At 43.1% G+C, this 24,819-nt stretch overlaps 1 protein-coding gene across 1 annotated transcript in view; it reads left to right on the top strand.

The window, feature by feature from the left end:
- Window positions 1–24,819, top strand: part of MRC1 (mannose receptor C-type 1) — a 110,833-nt gene that overhangs the window by 41,454 nt on the left and 44,560 nt on the right. Inside the window, exons 7-11 of the mRNA XM_055147082.1 lie at window positions 408–590; window positions 10,613–10,770; window positions 13,146–13,256; window positions 15,358–15,473; window positions 23,862–24,010. Coding sequence (XP_055003057.1) covers window positions 408–590; window positions 10,613–10,770; window positions 13,146–13,256; window positions 15,358–15,473; window positions 23,862–24,010 — 717 coding nt within the window. The remainder of the gene's footprint in view (window positions 1–407; window positions 591–10,612; window positions 10,771–13,145; window positions 13,257–15,357; window positions 15,474–23,861; window positions 24,011–24,819) is intronic.

The following is a 24,819-nucleotide window of genomic DNA, read 5'->3' as shown; positions in this document are numbered from 1 at the left end:
TGAGCCAGTGAAGGTGCATGATGACGGGAGGAGGAAAAATGAGTTAATTAATTGCATCTTGATTGGACCTTATAGGTATAATTTTTTAAAATTCCAGTAGTAGAGCACTTGTCTTGCATTTTATGATGCCCCATGTTCAACGTCTACTCCCCATGTGCATACATGCACACACGCACACACACACACACACACACACACACACACACCTTTCCCATTTAACTTTATTTTAAAATTGAAGATGAATTGCATTGGCTTTTTCATCTAAAAGCAAATACAGCTTAGTCTAGTTTTTGCATAACTAACATGAAAAATAATCTTTCTTTGTCTCTATCAGCCGTTTCATATCTAGGATGAGAAAAAAATTGCTACAATGAAAAAAAATCTTTCCCACATTTTTGTTCTTTCAGAAAGTGATGTGCCTGCTAATTGTCCCGCACAGTGGTGGCCGTACGCAGGGCACTGTTACAGGATTCACAGAGAGGAGAAGATCCAGAGGGATGCGCTGAGGGCCTGCAGGAAGGAAGGAGGAGATCTGGCCAGCATCCACAGCATTGAGGAGTTTGATTTCATCATCTCTCAGCTGGGATATGGTAAGAATCTCCCAGCAGTATCCCAAGGGCCTCTCACTTCCTGATGCTTACTCGTCTCTGGAAAATGGAGTCATTCATGTGCCATTTGATTAGTTTGACATGTTCCCTAACAATTTACTTAAACACATATTTAAACATAAATGCGACTGTTGTGCCCAAATAAGAAGACTGTGTAGGAATTTAAAGAATCTTTATCCTAGATGTTATTTTTCTTTTCATATGTAACCAATGAAGGTACGTGAAGATCATTTTCCTATATGTAACCAGGATCCAGACACATCTGTTTTCAACTTATTAATAAACTTTCACTGGTTGGGAGACAGTGATCCTGGGGGGTGCTGGTTTTTCCTTTTTAAGACCCTTAGTTTCTCTCATAAGGAAGCTCTCTCAATGAATTTTGGCTTTATTTTTAGCTGGGTAAATTCTTCTTGTATGTTGAACAGTTAGAGAAACTAGCATTATTATGGGGGTGCTTAGCTATCGGCATAAACCTCTTAGATTGATACCTCGATTCCAGGTAGATAATTTAAGAAATAAATAGAAAATTTCGAAGCCTGACTCAGAGCAATGGTACACGTGAGTGGGATGAGATGGAAATGCATTCCCAGAAGAGGGGCCAGGGAGGAACTGCATGATGACGGGCCCTCGGCAGTGCTTGAGATTAAGTGATGACTTTTTCCGCTGCTGCTCTTCACTGCCAGCAAGAAGAGCGTGTGTGGGTGGGCCTGGGGGTGCTGGAGTCGCTTCCTGGCTTACAGATTGACCATCCACGGGAGCTTGGTGGGAAGGGAGAGGAGAAAGTGAGCAGCAAATAGACAAGGGAAGTGGGGTCATGGCACAGAGAGACTGAAAACACCCCAATCATCGGGACTCTTGGCCCCAGAACCCCTGAAATAAATCTGTTCTCCCCTGCCTGCCTCATGGAGTGAGTGGATCGTGCTAATAGCTCTGCAAAAGCTTGGTTTTGCTCCCAGGTGAAAGCAAGCTAGAGATGCAAATGAAACTGACATGGGTGTGTGCCAGTGGCCCCAGGAGATTTGGGGAGGTAGGCAAGTATGCAAAGAGGCCATGGAGGACATCCGAGTCCAGAGGCTGCAGGTCCCCACGGCTGGCTTGTCTCTACTTCGTAGAACATGGAGTGGGAGAACCCGCAATGGCTCAGAGCTCTGAGGGTGGTGGGAAAAGGGCTGATAAAGGATGCTTCTAAATTCAATTGAGTTTGCGAGGGCCTGGAGGGGGGGGGTTACCCCAGGAGATGAACAAGGGCATAGGGGGCCCAGCCAGGGTCTGGCGGGATTTGGCACAGTCACCTTCCAGCCTTCAGTAGTTTTATGTATTTGTTATTATGATGGACTGGAGCAATAGCACAGTGGGTAGGGCATTTGTCTTGCATGCAACCGACCCAGGTTCGATTCCTCCGTCCCTCTCAGAGAGCCCGGCAAGATACTGAGAATATTTAGCCCTCACAGCAGAGCCTGGCAAGCTACCCGTGGCATATTTGATATGCTAAAAAACAGTAACAAGTCTCACAATGGAGACGTTACTGGTGCTCACTCGAGCAAATCGATGAACAACAGGATGACAGTGTGACAGTGCTACAGTACATTTTCACTAGGAAAACCATTTTTACTAGTAAGAAAGATTTCTTTAAAATAGGATAGTAATACTGATGATAGGGCTGGAGTCATGGTACTGCAGGTAAGCTGTTTACCTTGCATGCAATCGACCTTGGGTTGGATTCTTGGCACCCCAGGAAGGTGCTCTGAGTCCCACCAGGAGTGATCCTTGAGAGCAGAGCCAGGAGTCAGCGCTGAGTGCTGCTGAGTGTGGCCTCCAAACGAAACCATACCAAAAATCCAAACCAAACCCCTAAAAATAATATTGATGAAAGCTAAGTCATAAAGTTCAAATTATTGTTTCTCAATTGCAGGTCTTGAAAAGTTTATTTTTGAGGGGGTTGGATGCTCCCAAGAGTTTCTAAGGAGGTTCAGAGGTTGTCCCTGTATGGTTGACCAACTGGACAGGCGGCCACTGAGAGGATGGGATGCTGCTCAGCCCTATGGAGCCAGGGGTCACCCAGTCCACACCCAGCAATGCTCAAGGGACTTTAGGGCCTCACCTAGACATACTCAGGAGACCCTGGGTGCTGGGGATTGTGCTAGGATTTGACTGTATGCACAGCATGTGCCTTGACCCCTGTACTCTCTCTCCAGCCCTAGGAAAAAACAAACAAACAAAAAATCTAGTTGAGGTGTTTCTTTTTTATTTTATTTTATTATTATTATTTTTAAATTTATTTATTTTTAATTAGAGAATCACCATGAGGGTACACTTACAGATTTATACACTTTTGTGCTTATACTTCCCTCATACAAAGTTCGGGAACCCATCCCTTCACCAGTGCCCATTCTCCACCACCCGTAAACCCAGCGTCCCTCCCACCCTCCCCAATCCCATCTCCCCCCCACCCCACTCTGCCACTGTGGCAAGGCATTCCCTTCTGTTCTCTCTCTCTAATTAGCTGTTGTGGTTTGCAATAAAGGTGTTGAGTGGCCGCTGTGCTCAGTCTCTAGCCCTCATTCAGCCCGCAACTCCCTTCCCCCTCATGGCCTTCAACTACAATGTAGTTGGTGATCGCTTCTCTGAGTTGCCCTTTCCCCGGAACGTGAGGCCAGCCTCGAAGCCATGGAGTCAACCTCCTGGTACTTATTTCTACAGTTCTTGGATGTTAGTCTCCCACTCTGTTATTCTATATACCATAGATGAGTGCAATCTTTCTATGTCTGTCTCTCTCTTTCTGACTCATTTCACTCAGCATGAAACTTTTCATGCCCATCCACTTAACTACAAAATTCTTTACGTCCTTTTTTCTAACAGCTGCATAGTATTCCATTGTATAGATGTACCAAAGTTTCCACAACCAGTCATCCGTTCTGGGGCATTCGGGTTTTTTCCAGATTCTGGCTATTGTAAACAGTGCTGCGATGAACATACATGTGCAGATGTTGTTTCGATTGTACTTTTTTGCCTCTCTGGGATATATTCCCAGCAGTGGTATTGCTGGGTCAAATGGGAATTCAATATCTAATTTTTTGAGAATCGTCCAAATTGTTTTCCAGAAGGGCTGAACCAGTCGGCATTCCCCAGCACCCAGGGTCTCCTGAGCAGTGAAGAAGGGTCCCTTTCTCCCCACATCCTCTCCAACAGCGGTTGCTTTTGTTCTTTTGGATGTGTGCTAGTCTCTGTGGTGTGAGGTGGTATCTCATGGTTGTTTTGATCTGCATCTCTCTGATGATTAGTGATGTAGAGCACTTTTTCATGTGCCTTTTGGCCATTCGTATTTCTTCCTTGGTAAAGTTTCTGTTCATTTCTTTGCCCCATTTTTTGATGGGGTTGGATGTTTTCTTCTTGTAGAGTTCAACCAGTGCTTTATATACCATTGATATCAACCCCTTATCTGATGGGTATTATGTAAATATCCTTTCCCATTCTGTGGATAGTCTTTGTATTCTGGTCACTGTATCTTTTGCGGTGCAGAAGCTTTTTAGTTTTATGTAGTCCCATTTGTTGATCTCTGTTTTTACTAGATTGCTTAGTTCCGTGTCACCTTTGAAGATACCTTTATCTTCAATATCGTGGAGGGTTTTGCCGACCTTGTCTTCAATGTACCTTATGGTTTGTGGTCTGATGTTGAGGTCTTTAATCCATTTTGATCTGACTTTTGTGCATGGTGTCAGGTCAAGGTCTAAACCCATTTTTTTGCATGTGGTTGTCCAGTTATGCCAGCACCATTTGTTAAAGAGGCTTTCCTTGCTCCACTTCACATCTCTTGCTCCCTTATCAAAGATTAGATGATCATACATTTGGGGTTGTGTGTAGGGATATTCCACCCTGTTCCATTGGTCTATGGCTCTGCCTTTGTTCCAGTACCATGCTGATTTAATTGTTACTGCTTTGTAGTAAAGTTTGAGGTTGGGGAGGGTGATGCCTCCCATCATCTTTTTCCCAAGAATTGTTTTAGCTATCCTTGGACGTTTGTTATTCCATTAGAATTTTAGGATTGCTTGATCCATTTCTTTGAAGAATGTCATGGGTATACTTATAGGGATTGCATTGAATCTGTATAATGCTTTAGGGAGTATTGCCATTTTGACAACATTGATTCTCCCTATCCACAAGCAAGGTATATGTTTCCATTTCCTCATGTCCTCTTTGATTTCATGGAGTAGCGTTTTGTAGTTTTCTTTGTAAAGGTCTTTTACTTCCTTGGTTAAGCTGATTCCGAGGTACTTGATTTTCTGGGGCACGATTGTGAATGGGATTGCTTTTTTCATGTCCCTTTCCTCTGCCTCATTGTTTGCATATATGAAGGCCATGGATTTTTGGGTATTGATTTTGTAGCCTGCAACTTTACTGTATAAGTCTATTGTTTCTAAGAGTTTCTTAGTAGAGGCTTTAGGCTTCTCTAGATATAGTATCATGTCGTCTGCAAATAGTGAGAGTTTGATTTCTTCCTTTCCTATCTGGATGCCCTTAATCTCTTTTTCTTGTCTAATAGCTATCGCAAGTACTTCCAGTACTATATTGAAGAGGAGTGGTGAGAGTCGGCATCCTTGTCTTGTGCCTGATCTCAGAGGAAAGGCCCTTAGTTTTTCCCCACTGAGGATAATGCTTGCCGTAGGCTTGTGACAGATGGCTTCGACTATCTTGAGGAAAGTTCCTCCAAACCCCATTTTGGTGAGGGTTTTCATCATGAAAGGATGTTGGATCTTGTCAAATGCTTTCTCTGCATCTATTGATATGATCATATGGTTTTTATCTTTACATTTGTTGATATGCTGGATTATGTTGATTGATTTCCGAATGTTAAACCATCCTTGCATCCCTGGGATGAATCCCACTTGGTCGTGATGTATGATCTTTTTGATGAGTTGTTGGATCCTATTTGCTAGTATTTTGTTGAGGATTTTCGCATTGGTGTTCATCAGGGAAATTGGTCTGTAATTTTCTTTCTTAGTGGTGTCTTTGTTTGCTTTTGGTATTAGGGAGATATGTGCTTCATAGAAACTGTTTGGGAGAGTTCCTGTTTTTTCAATTTCCTGGAAAAGTTTGAGGAAAACAACCATAGGTCTTCTTTAAATGTTTGGAAGAATTCGCCAGTGAAACCATCTGGGCCTGGGCTTTTGTTTTTTGGGGAGGTTTTTGATTACAGTTTCAATTTCCTTAACATTGATGGGTCTATTCAGGTATTCCAGGTCTTCTTTCTTCAGTGTTGGGAGATTGTAGGAATCAAGGAATCCATCCATTTCTTTTAGGTTCTCCTTTTTTGTGGCGTAAAGACCTTCAAAGTAGTCTCTAATGATCTTTTGAATCTCACTGGTTTCTGTTATGATGTCCCCCTTTTCATTTCTGATTCGATTTATTAGAGTTTTCTCTCTTTCTTTCTTTGTGAGTCTTGCTAGAAGTTTATCAATCTTATTTATTTTCTCAAAGAACCAACTCTTTGTTTCATTGATCTTTCGGATTGTTTTTTTGGTTTCGATGTCATTAATTTCTGCTCTAATTTTTATTATTTCTTTCCTTCAGTCTGGTTTGGAGTCCTTTTTCTGGTCCTTTTCTAAGGTCTTGAGTCGTGAAGTCAAGCTATCTATGTGGGTCCTTTCTTCCTTCCTGAGGAATGCTTGGAGAGCTATAAATTTTCCCCTTAACACAGCTTTAGCTGCGTCCCATAGGTTTTGGTAGCTCGTGTCTTCATTCTCATTTGTTTCTAAGTATCTTTTGATTTCTTCCTTGATTTCCTTCCTGACCCACTCATTGTTCAACATTGAATTGTTTAATTTCCAGGTGTTTGATTTGATTTTCCGTATTTGTGAGTGGTTAGCTTCTATCTTCAGCGCATCGTGGTCTGAAAAGATGGTTGATACAATTTCTATTTTTCCGATTCTATTGGGGTATGTTCTGGGGCCCAGTACATGGTCTATTTTAGAAAATGTTCCGTGTGCACTGGAAAAGAATGTGTATTCTTTCTTTTTGGGGTGTAAGGCCCTGTATAGGTCTATTAGGCCTCTCTCTTCAATTTCTTCTTTCAGAGTCAGTGTTTCCTTGTTGAGTTTTGTTCTTGTGGATCTATCTAGAGGCGATAAGGCCATATTGAAGTCTCTGACTACAATTGTGCTGTTAGTGATGTCCTCTTTGAAGTCTATTAGGAGTTGTTTTAAATATTTAACCGGTCGTTCGTTAGGAGCATATACGTTTAAGAGTGTGATTTCTTCCTGTTGTACATATCCCTTGATAAACAGAAAATGACCTTCGCTGTCCCTTTTGATCTTTTTCATCCTGAAATCTATGTTGTCGGATACTAGGATGGCCACTCCAGCTTTTTTAAGGGGGTTGTTTGCTTGCAGGATTGTTTTCCATCCTTTGACTTTGAGTCTATGTTTACTCTGTTTGTTCAGGTGTGTTTCTTGCAGGCAACAGAATGTTGGGTTTAATTTCCGGATCCATTTAGCCACTCTGTGTCTCTTGATAGGTGCATTTAGGCCACTGACATTGAGAGAGATTATTGTGCTGTGGTTTTGTGTCATCTTTCTGTGGGATTTGTTGTTCTTATGGGGCTCCTCCTTGTCTTACAGTAGCCCCTTTAGACCTTCTTTAAAGATTGGTTTTGAGTCTATGAAGTTCCTGAGCTGTTGTTTATCCGAAAAGTAGTGTATGGTTCCTTTGAGTTTGAGTGAGAGTTTAGCCGGATAAAGTATTCTTGGTGAGGCATTCATTTCGTTGAGTTTTTTCACTATGTCCCACCATTGTCTTCGGGCTCGGAGGCTTTCTTCTGACAGATCGGCCGTAAATCTGAGGGGTGCTCCTTTGTATGTGATTTCCTTCCTTGACCTTGCTGCTTGCAGAATTGTGTCTCTATCCATGGTATCCGTCATTCTGACTATGATATGCCTTGGGGTCTTTTTATTCGGGTCTCTTTTTGCTGGTACTCTTCGGACTCCTTGTATCTGGATGCCTGCCTTCTCCAGCTCTGGGAATTTCTTAGCAATGATATCTTTGACTGTGTTTTTTTCATTGGGGTTGCTTCCCTGCGGTTCTGGTACTCCAATGATTCTTATGTTGTTCCTCTTGAAGTCATCCCCCAGGGCTCTGATTTGCTCTATAGCCATTTTGAGGTCTTTGGCCATGATTTGTTGTTGTCTATAAGCTTTCTGCAGCTCATCTTCCAGATCACTGATTCTGTCTTCGGCTGTAGTCATTCTACTGTTGAGGGCATCTAGTGAGATTTTTATTTCGTCTACTGATTCCTTTATTTGTGAGACTTCCGTTTGAATGTTTGAAATTTCTGCTCTCATTTCTGCTCTCATTTCTTCCTGGATTTTCTTGGTAGACCGTTCCAGCGCTTCATTCATCTCCTCCCTTAATTTATTAGATGTCTGTTCCATATTTGCTTGGAGTACGTAGACTCTCCTCCAGATTTCCTCTCTGAATTGTTTATCTGAGAGGTCGTAGATGTGAGAAGCCCGTTGAGGTTTCTGGTATCTTTTCTTCCCCCTCTCTTCGCGGAGGGGATTTTCGCTGCTTCTTCATATTGTCACGGAAGTATAGAGTTGGAACTTTGTAGTTATTTATTCCTCTTCCTTTTTGTGGGAAGAAGGGGCTCCAATTGTGCTAAACTTCCCTTATTCACTGATAGCTTTTATACTGTCAGCCTAAGCTAATGGCTATTTTGCGTAAGTGTTTGAGATCGCAAAAGTGAATTTTCAAAGGAATACACAGTACCGATTGAGCTGAGGTAGCAAAGAATAACTGCGGCCGCGTTAGTGTTGGCCGCTCCAAAAGTAGGCCATGCCCACTTTGAGACCACGCCCACTAAGACACAGGCCACGCCCCCAGTGTTTTCCTGTTGATGGGGGGGACGGGAGGGCGTGGCCGAGGGATGGTCCTTGTACCTGAAGGACGTGCGCAGTTACAAGCCGGTTCGGGAGACGGGGTGCGCAGGGTGGGCGGGGAGTGGCTTCAGAAACTCGGGGGACGCAGACGGCGGCGGGAAGTGGGGGACGGGAAGGCGTGGCCGAGGGATGGTCCTCGTACCTGAAGGACGTGCGCAGTTACAAGCCGGTTCGGGAGACGGGGTGCGCAGGGTGGGTGGGGAGTGGCTTCAGAAACTCGGGGGACGCAGACAGCAGCGGGAAGTGGGGGACGAGAAGGCGTGGCCGAGGGATGGTCCTGAGGTGTTTCTTATATGATCCCCGGACCTACAGTATCTAAGTTGGGACCTGCACGTGAAATTAGGGCTATATCAGCTAAGACAGCTTCACCAACTGAATCCTACCCACTCAATGGGTACTAAATTCCTCTTATGCATTTTTGTGGGGCCAGAGTTGTGCCGGGGGCATTATAGAAGCTGTAAGGGAAGGAGAGAAAAACGTCTCACTTCATTCTAATTATGGGGCTTGGATTCTGATTGTGGGGTTTGGAATTAGACTTTCATCATTTCATTGAACTCTAGTCCTTTGAGTCAGTATTGAAGATTATTGTTAAAAAGATTGTGATTTGCCAAATTAAGTGAAAGGGGAAAAATATCATCCTGGCCCTGTCCTTCATGCCTAAGACTCTGGAAACATCTGCTGGGCTGGCCCTGGGCCAGGAAAAGACTTCTCCAAAAGCAAGGTTGAGTGGCATCTCTGAGGAGGAAGAGACCTTGCCATTTAGGGAAATTCTTATCCCGTGTGACATTTTGTTCTTGTTCCATGACGGTATTCATCTTAACAATCATTTGGTATGGATTTATAATTTGGTGACATTAAATCAAATGCTCATGGGAAAATTCCTGGTAGCACAAATTAGATAAGAAACTTTATATTTTTCATTGATTTTTAAAATATGGAAATGTATCCTTTTAGCTGTGCAATCTCAGGTCTTTAATTGTGTTTCATTTTAGTAATGATCTTTGGAACTTTAGGATTATTGCTTCTGAGGAAATCAACCAGGTTCTTCGTAGAATTTTCAAAATGTACTATTGGGTGGATTGGAGCGAAAGCACAGCAGGTAGGGCGTTTTTCTTGCATGTGGCCAGCAGGTTTTGATTCCTCCGTCCCTCTCGGAGAGCCTGGTAAGCTACCGAGAGTATCTTGCCTGCACACCAGAGCCTGGCAAGCTACCCATGGCATATTTGATATGCCAAAAACAGTAACAGCAAGTCTCACAATGGAGATGTTACTGGTGCCCACTCGAGCAAATTGATGAGCAACAGGATGACAGAGCTACAGTGCTATGACAGTGCGCCCTTTGCTGCTGTGGCTGTTCTGTTGTTTCAGACATCTGAATTTCGATGAAGGGTGGTGAAATTGGGTAGTTTGTTTCGATTTTTTACTTGTTTATTTTTTCTGATTATTTTATGGTGAAAGTGATTATATGATGACTTCTAGACTAATTAGTAAGGGCCAAATGTTAGGAGACAGTTTATGCCTCTTCTCCTTGTCCAGATTATTTTCACCCAGAACACAATGGATAATAATATAGTCACTAAAAGGAAAGTGTTTCTTAATATATTCCTTATTTTGAAAAATGTATAATATTTAGTCCTAGGCAAGTAGCGCCAAGCATAAATCAGCAACCACATTTTCAATACTCTGCACACGGTAAGTTTGCTGTGTGTTATTTGTAAGGAAAAAGAAGTTTGACAAAATAGAGGGTAATGACAGTCCAACCTCAATTTCATTTTTGCTGTCCCCACAAGCTAGGATTCACACTCGCACAGCAAATGAACAAGGATTTTCACCATGCAAAGAATACGCTCCACCTTTCAACTCAAGGTGGCAGCTCGAAATGTCCTTGACGTGTCAGTCTGAAGCGTGTAGACCTGTCTCACACTCCAGAGAATGGTCTTTTGTGGTGATTATGACATTCAGGGCAACAGATGTGATTTATGAGGAAAGCACAAGGTCTTCCTTTCCTGAGAATCTCTTGGTGTGAGGGGAAGAAAATCATGCAAATGATGGTGATCTTTTCTTCCTGTTTAGAGCCCAACGATGAGCTATGGATCGGGTTAAATGACATCAAGATTCAAATGTACTTTGAATGGAGTGACGGAACCCCTGTGACGTTCACCAAATGGCTCCGCGGAGAACCAAGCCATGAAAACAACAGGCAGGAGGATTGCACTGTGATGAAAGGCAAGGTGAGGCAGCCTGGGTACCAGTGTTCAGAGACGTCTGCTTGGTGCTGCATTTCCGACATGCTGTGGCTGTTTCAGTTGTTGTTATTCTAGGTTCATTGGCATAGATGCAGGTTGAACCAACATTTAACTTAAGGGTTTTTTTTTTTTGAGTCTAAATTAGCTCATCAAGTAAAATATTAAGTAGGGTTAAGGAAATCAACAGAAACTTTTGGTTCTGGGATGAAATTAACCAATGACAATAGTCAGATTGTTCCTATGCTGGCGTCTAAAGACATACGATGCTTTAGATATAGGATGCAACAGATGAAATCAGAGCATCGATTCAACTTTTGGCTGATTATCTTGGGTTAGTATAGCCACATTTATATCCTGGGCACCCACAGCTTGGAATCTGTCCCTGTAAGGTTACAATTATTATTGTTATTTTTCAAAGATGGTGGCTGGAGCGATAGCACAGCAAGTGGGGCATTCGCTTTGCATGCGGCCGACCTGGGTTCGATTCCTCCGCCCCTCTTGGAGTGCCCAGCAAGCTACTGAGAGTATCTTGCCCACACGGCAGGGCCTGGCAAGCTAGCTACCCGCGGTGTATTCAACATGCCCAAAACATTAACAAACAAGTCTCACGATGGAGATGTTACTGGTGTCCGCTCAAGCAAATCGATGAGCAATGGGGATTTTTCAAAGATTAAAAGAGTCAGAGAGAGTCAGATAGTGCTGTCAGATATGAAAAGATTGCTTCCATGCTCTGTGTGTGTGTTGTGGTACTGAGAATCAAACCCAGGGTTCCACACATACAAAGTAAGATCTACTTAGATCTTCCCCATTACTCCATCCATCTGCCATTGAGCCACATCCCTAACCCTGTTCTGTTTCCTAAATATGGCTAATGAAGAACAATATCATCAGATTCTCTCTGGTGAAAAACCAAAATTGAACCAGGTGGGGCTTGATGCTCAGCTTCTTTCTCCATTTTCAAAAGAGGTGTAGGAAGTGTGCCCCACTCACAGGGTGGGGGCTACAGACGCCGGAATTGGTCTGCAGCACCTCACAGTCCTCTGCGCGCCCCCCCGGGCTGAACTCCCTCCCCTTAGCACAGACAATGGAGCCTGGAATAGTGTCCAATCACAGATGCTGTGTCTGGCCCTAACACTCTGCATCTGGCCCTGACTTTTTTGCTCCATTATTTTCACTACCACCATTGCCATTGTGATTGCTTTTATGGTGATTGAGTGAACGCTTAAGAGCAGATATGACCCACCCAAAGAACTGGCAGAGAGGTGTGTGAGAAGGGAAGTCAGACAGCCTCAGACAAGCAGAGCCCAGGGGGCGATCTGACCAGGAGCGTGGTTAGGGGGTGGGGGCCACCCGCATGAAGTTGAGGAGACACAGCTTCAGCTGGGGAGTGGCAGCCCTTATGTGCAAGCTGGAGGTGGGTGGCTTAGCCCCCCCCCCCACCCCGCGGCCCCGCTGTGATTGGGCACTATTCCAGGCTCTGTCCTCTGTGCTGAGGGGAGGGGAGGTCAATCCTGGGGGTGCTCAGAGGACTGTGAGGAGCTGCAGACCAGTCCCTGGGTGTCATGCATGCAAAGTCTGTGCTCCACACTTGGAGCACACACTCTCTCCCTCTCTCTCTCTGTCTCTTTCTACCTCTGTCTCTGTCTCTCTGTCACTCTCTTGCTCCAACTTTGCAAGTCTTAAGGATCCTTCTGCTGAAAAAGGATGAGTGCTGGATGGAGGTAGGCTGGGGGTGGGGTGGGGAGTTGATCCTGAGTGAGACATGCAGGATGAGAGGGAGCCCCCACTGGGAACACGTAACAGGTGTGTCCAGTTCAGGGAAGGAAGAGGGTCTCCCCCATGTCCTCAGCTCTGAGGAAGTGGGAGCAGATGAGCTCAGAAGTACTGGGAGGGCGGGGCCTGTGGACGGCCAGGAATTAATTTATCTGCAAAAAAGAGGAAGAAGGGTGGAGGGATCCCTGGTTTCGGGGGTCTCTTTGAGTTCGACTTCTTGTGGGGGCACTTCCCCATGACTTTCTCTTCTCTTGGTTAAGCGCTGACTGTCGGCTTGCCAAGGAGACTGCTCGCAAATCTGTCCACACCACCTCCTCCAACCTTGCTTCCAAGCGTCTCTAATTTCTCCCTAGCGCTTTCTTACTCTGTGCCGAGGGCGCCTCACATAGAAAAACATCGCCAGGGACACAATCTCCTTTTACATCTCTAAAGCCAGAGCAGGATTTCCTGTCGTAAAGCGCCCTTTCCTTTTCATAGACGCCACTTTCTCTGGACAAAAGTTGACTCTCCGAGGGCACTTTGCCAGGGAGAAAGTGTCAGAACGCAAGCTGATTGTTGGGTCTTTGTCTCCTGGCTTTTCTCCTCAGGATGGGCTCTGGGCTGACCGGGCCTGTGAGAAACTTCTGGGCTACATCTGTAAGATGAAGTCACAAGGCCAGAGTCCCGGACCAGTGCAAGTGGACCCTGGCTGCCGGAAGGTGAGTACTGGGGTGTCCAAAATTTGATGTCATCTCGGCGAGTAGGAGGTGATGGGGATGGGCTGACTCTGGTCGGAGCGATTGCTTGATGCCCCTGATGGACACGTGACGACCTGTCGGTGCTGGCATTGGCTGGCCTCGTTCTCTTTCTTCAGGAAATCTCTCCAGTTTACTTGGGATTTGAACTCCCTTCAGAAGACTCTGAGGGAAAGACTGTCAATTGATCGAGTCTGGTGAGGGCACTAAGATGAAGGCAGACCCGGAGAGAGGCTGTGTCAAGTTGGTATTGGAAGGGATGGGCCCAGAGAGAGCCATTTTAGCAGATTTCCAGGTCACTTTAAAGTTGCAGATAACAAAAGCTCCTCATTCGTCCCCCCCCACCCCCCCTGTTTCTAGTATATTCATGAGTATCAGCAGAATCCTGCAGCGGGAAGCAGAAGACTGGGGCTGACTGGTAGGGGTGGGGTAGCTGAATAATGCCAGGACACACCATGGAGGCCCAGCCTCCCGGGAGAGGTGCTTCCCGCAGGCCTCGTGTCTCTTGGAGGCTCAGCTGAAGGGTCCCTGGAAAGCCTTGTTCTGAAAGGCCGTATCACTCAGAACGGGCTGTACGTGGGTCCTTTTCCTATCCCGATTGCTGCCTCGCTCATCTTCCTCTTTTTCCTTTTCTCACTTCTCTTGGACAAAAATAAAGAAGAAACAAATGTTCTTTCCAAGAGGGTCAGACTGTGATCATTCGAATAACAAAGAATTCAAATTCAGGAAACCCCATGTAGGACTGTACAAACAATCGAAAACAGCTGATATAGAATGTCAGAGAAAGTAAGACTAGAAAGCTAGAAGCTCTCACAATTCAGTGTTTATCTTCAAGCAGAATTTGTTTTTTCCTACACCCAGAGCCCCATTAAAAGCCGAGCATCTGTGTCATTCCCGTATGGGCTCCTCATCTTTCCAGAGACGACTGCCCATGGTGGATAGTAACTTTTGGTAACACCTCTTGGCTATCTCTCTGTCTCAGTGCATGGTGTGTGGCCACAATTGCCCCAGCACCTTAGCCATTGATGCTGAACTAAGTTATAGAGCATGCTCTGTCGCCACAATCTCAAATTAGTTCTCTGCCCCCTCCGCCATTCCATCTATCAATTTTCCACTCATTTTTGGTACCTGGAAAATTTTCTTTCTCTCAAACTTTGGTATGCAATTTTTCGCCTACTGTGAAGCAGGGAAAGTCATATGTCTTTCATCGTAGTAACTCCCCAACAGTGGTTTCACTGCCACCCCCTGCCCCGAAAAGGACATGCAACACCTGGTAACCATTATTATTATTATTATTATTATTGTTATTATTATTATTATTATTTACCATTTCATGGATTGGAGTGATAGCACAGCGGGTAGGATGTTTGCCTTGCATGCAGTCAACCAGTGTTCGTCCCTCTCAGAGAGCCCGGCAAGCTACCGAGAGTATCCTGCCTGCACGGCAGAGCCTGGCAAGCTACCCGTGGCTTATTCGATATGCCAAAAACAGTAACAACAAGTCTCACAATGGAGACGTTACTGGTACTTATTCCAGCAAATCTATGAACAACGGGATGACAGTGCTACAGTGACAGTGTTACAGTTATTTTTCATTTAAAAGTTACAAATGCTTGAAACTAAGGAGAAACCACCTTAAATCAGGCTTCCAGAGTTCAGAGTTCTCTTAGGACCAGATGAGGCAGATTGTTCCTCGTGGTCTGCTGGTGACCTCCGTAGGCAATTTGGTTTGCTGTTCTATGTTTGTTTCCCTTGGTTACCCACTCGAGAACTGAAATTGAAGCAATACTTGTTTTGTTTCTTTGGTAAATGTTTTCACAGACCAATCTTTCCGGGGGTGGGGATACATCAGATGTAGAGTGAATATTTGTCCTCTCTTCTTTTATGTCATAACTTGTCATCTGAGCAACAATACTGCTGTTGGTATAAATGATTGTCATGACACTCAAATAATTGCAGATTTGTGTTCTTGAAACATTTCTGTTGTTTAGCAACTTATGTTTCATGATAGAAGAGCTATTAGATAAGACTATTCATTAAATATGCATGACCATCTGCTTTCTAGGGCTGGAAAAGACATGGTTTTTACTGCTATATGATTGGTCACTCACTCTCAACGTTTGCAGAAGCAAACCAGACTTGTGCCAGTGAGAAGGCTTACCTCACAACTGTTGAAGACAGGTATGTAGGGATTTGGTTTCAGTTGATTTATTTCAGTTGTTGTGATTCATTTCAGTCACGAGGGTGGGGGGGCACACCTGTCAATGCTGGGGATTGAACCCAAGGCTATGGACATGTTTGGCATGGGTTCAGCCACTTGAGTCACATCTGTGAGCTCTACAGTGATTTTTGATTTTATCTAGAAATATGTCAAATAATCAAATCTTCCCCCCACCAAACCTAAGCATCCATGTGCTTGAATTTCTAAATAAATTGCACGTGATCTTCCAAGTATGGTTTATAAAGTTAAGGAAAAAATCTTTTTTTAAAAAATTTATTTATTAGTGAGTCACATTGAGGGTACAGTTACAGATTTATACATTTTTGTGCTCATGTTTCCCTCATACAAAGTTCGAGAACCCATCCCTTCACCAGTGCCCATTCTCCACCACCAATAAACCCAGCGTCCCTCCCACCCCCCCATCCCATCTCCCCCCCTCCCCCCTTCACTGTGGCAGGGTCTTCCCTTTTGTTCTCTCTCTCTAATTAGGTGTTGTGATTTGCAATAAAGGTGTTGAGTGGCCATTGTATTCAGTCTCTAGTCTACATTCAGCACGCTACACCCTTCTCCCGAGTGGCCTCCAACCACATTTTACTTGGTGTTCCCTTCTCTATCTGAGCTGCCTTTTTCCAGAATGTGAGGCCAGCTTCCAAGCCATGGAGTCAACCTCCTGGTACTTATTTCTACTATTCTTGGGTGTTAGTCTCCTACTCTTTTATTCTATATTCCACAGATGAGTGCAATCTTTCTATGTCTGTCTCTCTCTTTCTGACTCATTTCACTTAGCATGATACTTTCCATGCCGATCCACTTATATGCAAAGTTCATGATCTCATTTTTTCTAACAACTGCATAGTATTCCATTGTATAGATGTACCATAGTTTCTTCAACCAGTCATCTGTTCTAGGGCACTCGGGTTTTTTCCAGATTCTGGCTATTGTAAACAGTGCTGCGATGAACATATAAGTGCAGATGTCATTTCGACTATACGTTTTTGCTTCTCTGGGATATATTCCCAGCAGTGGTATTGCTGGGTCAAATGGGAGCTCAATTTCTAATTTTTTGAGAATCGTCCATATTGTTTTCCAAAAGGGCTGAACTAGTCGGCATTCCCACCAGCAATGTAGAAGGGTCCCTTTCTCCCCACATCCTCTCCAACAGTGGTTGCTTTTGTTCTTTTGGATGTGTGCTAGTCTCTGTGGTGTGAGGTGGTATCTCATGGTTGTTTTGATCTGCATCTCCCTGATGATTAGTGATGTGGAGCACTTTTTCATGTGCCTTTTGGCCATTCGTATCTCTTCCTTGGGAAAGTTTCTGTTCATTTCTTCGCCCCATTTTCTGATGGGATTGGATGTTTTCTTCTTGTAGAGTTCAACCAGTGCTTTTTATACCATTGACATCAACCCCTTATCTGATGGGTATTGTGTAAATATCCTTTCCCATTCTGTAGACAGTCTTTGTATTCTGGTCACTGTATCTTTTACGGTGCAGAAGCTTTTTAGTTTAATGTAGTCCCATCTGTTGATCTCTGTTTCTACTAGATTGCTTAGTTCCGTGTCATCTTTGAAGATACCTTTATCTTCAATATCGTGGAGGGTTTTGCTGACCTTGTCTTCAATGTACCTTATGGTTTGTGGTCTGATGTTGAGGTCTTTAATCCGTTTTGATCTGACTTTTGTGCATGGTGACAGGTCGAGGTCTAAGCCCATATTTTTGCATGTGGTTGTCCAGTTATGCCAGCACCATTTGTTAAAGAGGCTTTCCTTGCTCCACTTCACATCTCTTGCTCCCTTATCAAAGATTAGATGATCATACATTTGGGGTTGTGTGTAGGGATATTCCACCCTGTTCCATTGGTCTGCAGCTCTGCCTTTGTTCCAGTACCATGCTGTTTTAATTGTTATCGCTTTGTAGTATAGTTTTAGGTTGAGGAGGGTGATGCCTCCCATCATTTTTTTCCCAAGAATTGTTTTGGCTATCCATGGGCGTTTGTTGTTCCATATGAATTTTAGGATTGCTTGATCCATTTCTTTGAAGAATGTCATGGGTATCCTTATAGGGATCGCGTTGAATCTGTATAATGCTTTGGGGAGTATTGCCATTTTGACAATATTGATTCTCCCTATCCATGAATAGGGTATATGTTTCCATTTCCTCATGTCCTCTTTTATTTCATGGAGCAGCGTTTTATAGTTTTCTTTGTAGAGGTCCTTTACGTTAAGCTGATTCCGAGGTACTTGATTTTCTGGGGCACGATTGTGAATGGGATTGCTTTTTTCATGTCCCTTTCCTCTGCCTCATTGTTTGTATATAGGAAGGCCATGGATTTTTGGGTATTGATTTTGTAGCCTGCAACTTTACTATATAAGTCTATTGTTTCTAAGAGTTTCTTTGTAGAGGCTTTAGGCTTCTCTAGGTATAGTATCATATCGTCTGCAAATAGTGAGAGTTTGATTTCTTCCTTTTCTATCTGGATGCCCTTAATCTCTTTTTCTTGTCTAATGGCTATTGCAAGTACTTCCAGTACTATATTGAAGAGAAGTGGTGAGAGTGGGCATCCTTGCCTTGTGCATGATCTTAGAGGAAAGGCCCTTAGTTTTTCCCCATTGAGGATAATGCTTGCTGTAGGCTTGTGGTAGATGGCTTTGACTATTTTGAGGAAAGTTCCTCCAAAACCCATTTTGGTGAGGGTTTTCATCATGAACGGATGCTGCATCTTGTCAAATGCTTTCTCCGCATCTATTGATATGATCATATGGTTTTTATCTTTACTTTTGTTGATATGATGGATTATGTTGATTGATTTCCGAATGTTAAACCATCCTTGCATCCCTGGGATGAATCCCACTTGGTCATGGTGTATGATCTTCTTGATGAGTTGTTGGATCCTATTTGCTAATATTTTGTTGAGGATCTTCGCATCAGTGTTCATCAGGGATATTTGTCTATAATTTTCTTTCTTAGTGGTGTCCTTGTTTGCTTTTGGGATTAGGGAGATGTGTGCTTCATAGAAACTGTTTGGGAGAGTTCCTGTTTTTTCAATTTCCTGGAAAAGCTTGAGGAGAACTGGCAACAGGTCTTCTTTAAACGTTTGGAAGAATTCACCAGTGAATCCATCTGGACCTGGACTTTTGTTTTTGGGGAGATTTTTGATTACAGTTTCAATTTCCTTAATATTAATGGGTCTATTCAGGTATTCCAAGTCTTCTTTGTTCAGTCTTGGGAGATTGTAGGAATCAAGGAATTCATCCATTTTTTTTAGGTTCTCTTGTTTCGTGGTATACAGGCTTTCGAAGTAGTCTCTGATAATCTTTTGAATTTCGTTGGTTTTTGTTGTGATGTCCCCCTTTTCATTCCTGATTCGATTTATTAGGGTTCTCTCTCTCTCTTTCTTTGTGAGTCTTGCTAGAGGTTTGTCAATCTTGTTTATTTTCTCAAAGAACCAGCTCTTGGTTTCATTGACCTTTCGGATTGTTTTCTGGGTTTCCATGTCGTTAATTTCTGCTCTAATTTTTATTATTTCTTTCCTTCAGTCTGGTTTGGGTTCCTTTTTCTGGTTCTTTTCTAAGGCCTTAAGCTGTGAAGTCAAGCTATCTATGTAGGCCCTTTCTTCCTTCCTAAGGAATGCTTGCAGAGCTATAAATTTTCCCCTTAACACAGCTTTAGCTGCATCCCATAGGTTCTGGTAGCTTGTGTCTTCATTCTCATTTGTTTCTAGGTATCTCTTGATTTCTTCCTTGATTTCCTTCCTGACCCACTTATTGTTCAACATTGAGCTGTTTAATTTCCAGTTGTTTGCTTTGATTCTCTGCGTCTGTGTGTGATTAGCTTCTATCTTCAGTGCATCGTGGTCTGAGAAGATAGTTGATACAATTTCTATTTTTCTGATTTTATTGAGGTATGTTTTGTGGCCCAGTACACGGTCTATTTTGGAGAATGTTCCATGTGCACTGGAAAAGAATGTGTATTCTTTCTTTTGGGGGTGTAAAGCCCTGTATAGGTCTATTAGGCCTCTCTCTTCTATTTCTTCCTTCAGAGTCCGTGTTTCCTTGCTGAGTTTTGTTCTTGTCAATCTATCTACAGGTGATAGGGCAGTGTTGAAGTCTCCAACTACTATTGTGCTGTTAGTGATGTCCTCCTTAAAGTCTGTTAGGAGTTGTTTTAAGTATTTAGCAGGTCTCTCATTAGGTGCATATACGTGTGTTTCTTGCAGGCAGCAGAATGTTGGGTTTAGTTTCTGAATCCATTTTGCCACTCCATGTCTCTTAATTGGTGCATTTAGGCCATTGATATTGAGATAGATTATTGTCATGGGGTTTTGTGTCATCTTTCTGTGGGGTTTGTTGTTCTTGTGGGGTTCTTCCTTGACTTACAATAGCCCCTTTAGTCCTTCTTTTAAGTTTGGTTTTGAGTCTATGAAGTTCCTGAGCTGTTGTTTATCCGAGAAATAGTGTATGGTTCCTTCGAGTTTGAGTGAGAGTTTAGCCGGATAAAGTATTCTTGGTGAGGCATTCATTTCGTTGAGTTTTTTCACTATGTCCCACCATTGTCTTCGGGCTCGGAGGGTTTCCTCTGATAGGTCTGCTGTAAATCTGAGGGATGCTCCTTTGAATGTGTTTTCCTTCTTTGACCTTGTTGCTTGCAGAATTGTGTCTCTATCCACTGTGTCTGTCATTTTGACTATAATATGCCTTGGAGTCTTTTTATTCAGGTCTCTTTTTGCTGGTACTCTTCAGACTCCTTGGATCTGGATACCTGCCTTCTCCAGTTCTGGGAAATTCTTGGCAATGATGTCTTTGACTATGTTTTTTTTTCATTGGGATTACTTCCCTGTGCTTCTGGTACTCCAATGATTCTTATGTTGTTCCTCTTGAAGTCATCCCCAAGGACTCTGATTCTCTCTATAGCCATTTTGAGGTCTTTTGCCATTATTTGTTGTTGTCTGTAAGCTTTCTGCAGCTCATCTTCAAGGTCGCTGATTCTGTCTTCGGCTGTAGTCATTCTACTGTTGAGGGCACCTACTGAGATTTTTAATTCATCTACCGACTCCTTTGTTTGTGTGACTTCTGTTCGTAGCTTTGTGACATCTGTTTGTAGCTTTGAAATTTCTGATCTCATTTCTTCTTGCATTTTCTTGGTTGACCGTTCCAAAGCATCATTCATCTCCTCCCTTAATTTATTGTTCGTCTGTTCCATGGATGCTTTCAGAACATCGACTCTCTTCAAGATTTCTTCTCTGAAATCTTTTTCTAAGAGGTCCAGTATGTGGGTGGACCCTTTGGAGATTTCTGGAATCTGTTCTTCATCTTCTCTTTGTGGAGGGGATTTTCGCTGTTTCTTCATATTGTTGTGGAAGTCTAGAGTTGTAGCCTTCTAGTTGTCTATCCCTATTCGCTCTTTCTCCCGGGGCGGGGGGAGGGATTCTGTTGGTGCTAAGTTGATGTTGGAGGCTTTGTTCCAATTCCAGAATACTTCCTTATTTTCAGACTCTCCTCTTGGTTTATGTAGGGCCTTTAGTGATGATTTAAGGCTATGCTGTCTTTATGAGGAGTTTCTGGAAATTCTATTGTCCACTGATAGCTTTGGTGAAGCACAACTCGGCTAAAGGACTATTTTTGTGAAAAATGATTTAGATGGCCAGGGTGATTTTCGAAGAACTAGGTTATAGAGTATGTAATGTAAGAAAAATTAAAACTGCAGCAGCTCTGGCAAGTGGCCACGCCCCCTTTTGAGGCCACGCCCCCTGCACTACAGACAAAGCCCCCAGTAATCTCTTGGGGGACAGGGCAGGATAGGCCAGTGGGAGAGGGTTGGTAGGCGGAGTCCTGATCCTGTTTGTCAGTACCTGATTGGGGATTCCGCCTTACAGAGGAGCAGAGGCGCCTCCACGTGGTGCAGGCAGTTCAGGGGTTCCAGGGGAGCCCCCCCTGCCCGCAGCCCGAAAACTGATGGGAGAGTGTCCCTGGGCCAGTAGGCGGAGTCCCGATCCTGTTTGTCGGTTCCTGATTGGGAATTCGGCGTTACAGAGGTGCAGAGGCGTGTCCACACAGCGCAGGCAGTTCAGGGGTTCCAGGGGAGCCCCCCGCAGCCCGAAAACCCAAGGAAAAAATCTTTAAAAAAATCTTTGGTAACATAATATACTAAACCTTTTTTTTTGCATTTTAATACTATAAATTCATACTCAGTTACTCAGAACTCTCAGAAATGTTTCTTATTCTGATCTGGCATGTGTGAAATTCTTTGAAACAGAAGAGAGAATGACATTTGTTAGCTCAGAAACCTCATTTTTTAAATCCTTTTTCCTACATGCAGCAAAAATCAGGGTAGAAATATTTCTTGAATATTTGATTCTTTCCATTCCTTGATTTACTCAAAGATTAAGCAAAACAGGATTTTATTTTGATGTTGCTTTTGTGGTCTCCCATCTCATCCATCTTTAAGATTTTATTATTTATTTTTCCTGACTCTTTCTGAAGCAATGGGAAAAAATTTGCAAGAAGAGTTTAAAAGTTGATCTCAATTTTGAAGTGATTGGTTTTCATATAATGAGTCTAATTTATTGATCTCTGGGGCAGAACCAGTAAAATGTAGGGGATGCTATTGTCATTAAATTATTTTTGAAAAAATATTAAATTTGTATAGTTTCGATAAAATAATTTTATCAAGTTTCTAATTTTATATGCAATTAAATGTCTATAAGTTGTTGTATCCCGAGATAATGCTGACATCTGAAAATCAGAATACGTGTATAATTTTTACTTCATAACAAGGAGAAAATCTTCTCATCTTTAAATGCCAGGAGGATGGGGACCTGCTTGATATAGCACAATGGGTAGAGCATTAGCCTTTCACATGGTCGGCCCATGTTCAATCCCATATAGTTCCCCGAGCACCCCCAGGAGTAATTTCTGAGTGCGGAGCCAGGAGTAACCCCTGAGCATTATTGAGTGTGACCCAAAAAGCAATAAATAAATAAAATAAAATCACTTTTAAAAAATGCCAGGAGGTTCTCTCACTACTGCACTTGACTAGTCTTAAGAAAAAAAAACGCCAGGAGGACAAGTGCTGATCTGCACTGTAATTGATTCTTTGGTCTGTTGGAGTGCTTAGATATTGGATTTCCATAATATTTGTATGTGTGTGTTTGGGGGGGAGTCACACCCAGAGATTCTCAGGGTTTAATCCTGGCTCTGCACACAGACATTATTTCTGATGGTGCTCGGGGGACCATCTGGGTTGGGGAGGGGGAACCAAACCGGGGTCGGCCTCATGCAAGGCAAGCGCCCTACCCTCTGTACTATCTCTACAGGCCCTGGATTTCCATAATATTTTAGGTTTGTGTCTATAGGATAGATAAATTCAGGTAAGGAATCTGAACTTTAGGCACTTGTTCTTTTTAGGGAATATGATGATTCACACCAGGGTCGAATGAATGTGTTGCTCTTGTTGGCGTACTCTCTTTCTCCCTGTCTTCTCTATCTCTCTCTGCTTCCTTTGGTTCTGGGAGAGCAGGCCTGGATTTATTGGGCTCCTAAGGGAGTGCTTTTTCCTGTGTTGCTGCCTAAGTGGTTCAATGAAGACAAACTTTGGTTACCTACAATCCATCCAGCCACAGGGCATTATTATTGGATTATTCCAAACATGTGGAAGAGATATAAGGGCGGGGGAGGGGGTGTTGGATGTTGGAGCTTGTGATTCTGCTCCTAGTTCAATTTTAGAGATTGAGTCTCCATAATGCTGCTTGTTTGCATTGGGGGCCCCTCTTGGCAGTGCTCAGGAACTTCTCTTGCCTCTGGGATCAGGGGACCATAAGTGGTGCTGGTCATCAAACCTGGGCCAGCTGAATGCAACACAAGCACCGTCACCCTTTCAGCTCTGTGTTTTATACTTCTCAGTGTTTTTCTCTGTTTCAGAGCTGAAGGGAAAATCCAGGCAGATGTTTCCATCAGTATTATCCCCGGTGATCTTAGAGATCCTGAGATTGTTTGATCAATAATTGAGTAGGATGTGTGAAAAGTGGATTGAGTTTTAAAAGAATAACACCTCTTAAAAATTCTCGAATGCTTTGTTCTGTGCTTTTCAGACTCTAATATTCTGCACAGGGCCATAAGAGATGGTGAGGAATAGAGAGAGATGGTTTGAGTCCATTTGAATGGTATGACTCATTGCCCAGGCTCACATTTCCTTTGTGAAGATGTGAATAATTTAAATACCATCAAAATAGGCTGAATCTGTTTGAATGACCAACTAGATCATGGCTTCGACATAGGATAGAGATGCCTCTGATGTTGATGCATAGGGACATTTACAGACATGGAAATGAAATTGAGGTTGTTCTTTCCTACAGATATGAGCAAGCCTTTCTGACTAGCCTGGTGGGAATGCGTCCTGAGAGGCACTTCTGGATTGGCCTTTCTGATGTACAGAACAAGGGGACCTTTCAGTGGACCATTGGGGAGGAGGTGCAGTTCACTCACTGGAACTCAGACATGCCAGGTACGCCCGTGTCTGCAGTATCCTTGGGTTTGACTTCCTGCCCTGCACCCTTCGGACACCATCTGTAATTCCTTTCCAAACAGATGAGACCAAGTCATTGGGATTTCAGTATCATATTCTTTTTCTTTTGTTTTAAAAAATGTCTGGTAAGTTGGCAGGGAGGTGAGAAGAAATGGAAGTGGACATTACTAGGTATCTGATAGTGCTCTGTTTGAAAAATATTATAAAATCCTCTATGGTCATTGATATCTCAAATGGCTAACTCATTTCTGAAAACTTATAATTATACTAAAGGGAACTAAACTGTGCAAGTGTTACTGTGAGTGAAGCTATTCTTGTATTTGGGGGGTGGGGAGCATCACCTTATATGGGTTTCATTATCCCAGTAGCTGGTATCAGCACCCTGGTTAACTTTGTATGTGCTTGAGTATCCTTATATGAAATCTGCACAGAAAATGGAAGGATTTTCATTTTAAACCTGTGGAAATTGAAGCTCAGAACATCTAAATGACTCTACACTACATCTAGTTTCCTCACATGGGTACAGACTCATTTTGTGAAACTCCCAAGTGTAGTGTTTGCACCAAAACCAATCTGCTTCCCGATCAGCATCCAGCTGCATTCCCCTGTAGTTTCAGAAATGAACTCTGAAAAAATTTTGCTATTCCTCAGGACTGGTATCATGACATATAACACTTTTTAATAGGACAACATCCAGAAAATTCTACTTCCTTTAGAACACATCTTTTCTGTCTAGATAGATAAAGCTTAGCAGCAATAATAGCTCATATGTAAATTGACTATTTTGC

Source organism: Sorex araneus, chromosome 9, assembly GCF_027595985.1.
Source record: "Sorex araneus isolate mSorAra2 chromosome 9, mSorAra2.pri, whole genome shotgun sequence".
Taxonomy (NCBI): Eukaryota; Metazoa; Chordata; class Mammalia; order Eulipotyphla; family Soricidae; genus Sorex; species Sorex araneus.
The sequence above is the reverse complement of the archived record's forward strand: the minus strand, read 5'-3'. Positions and strand labels throughout refer to the sequence as shown.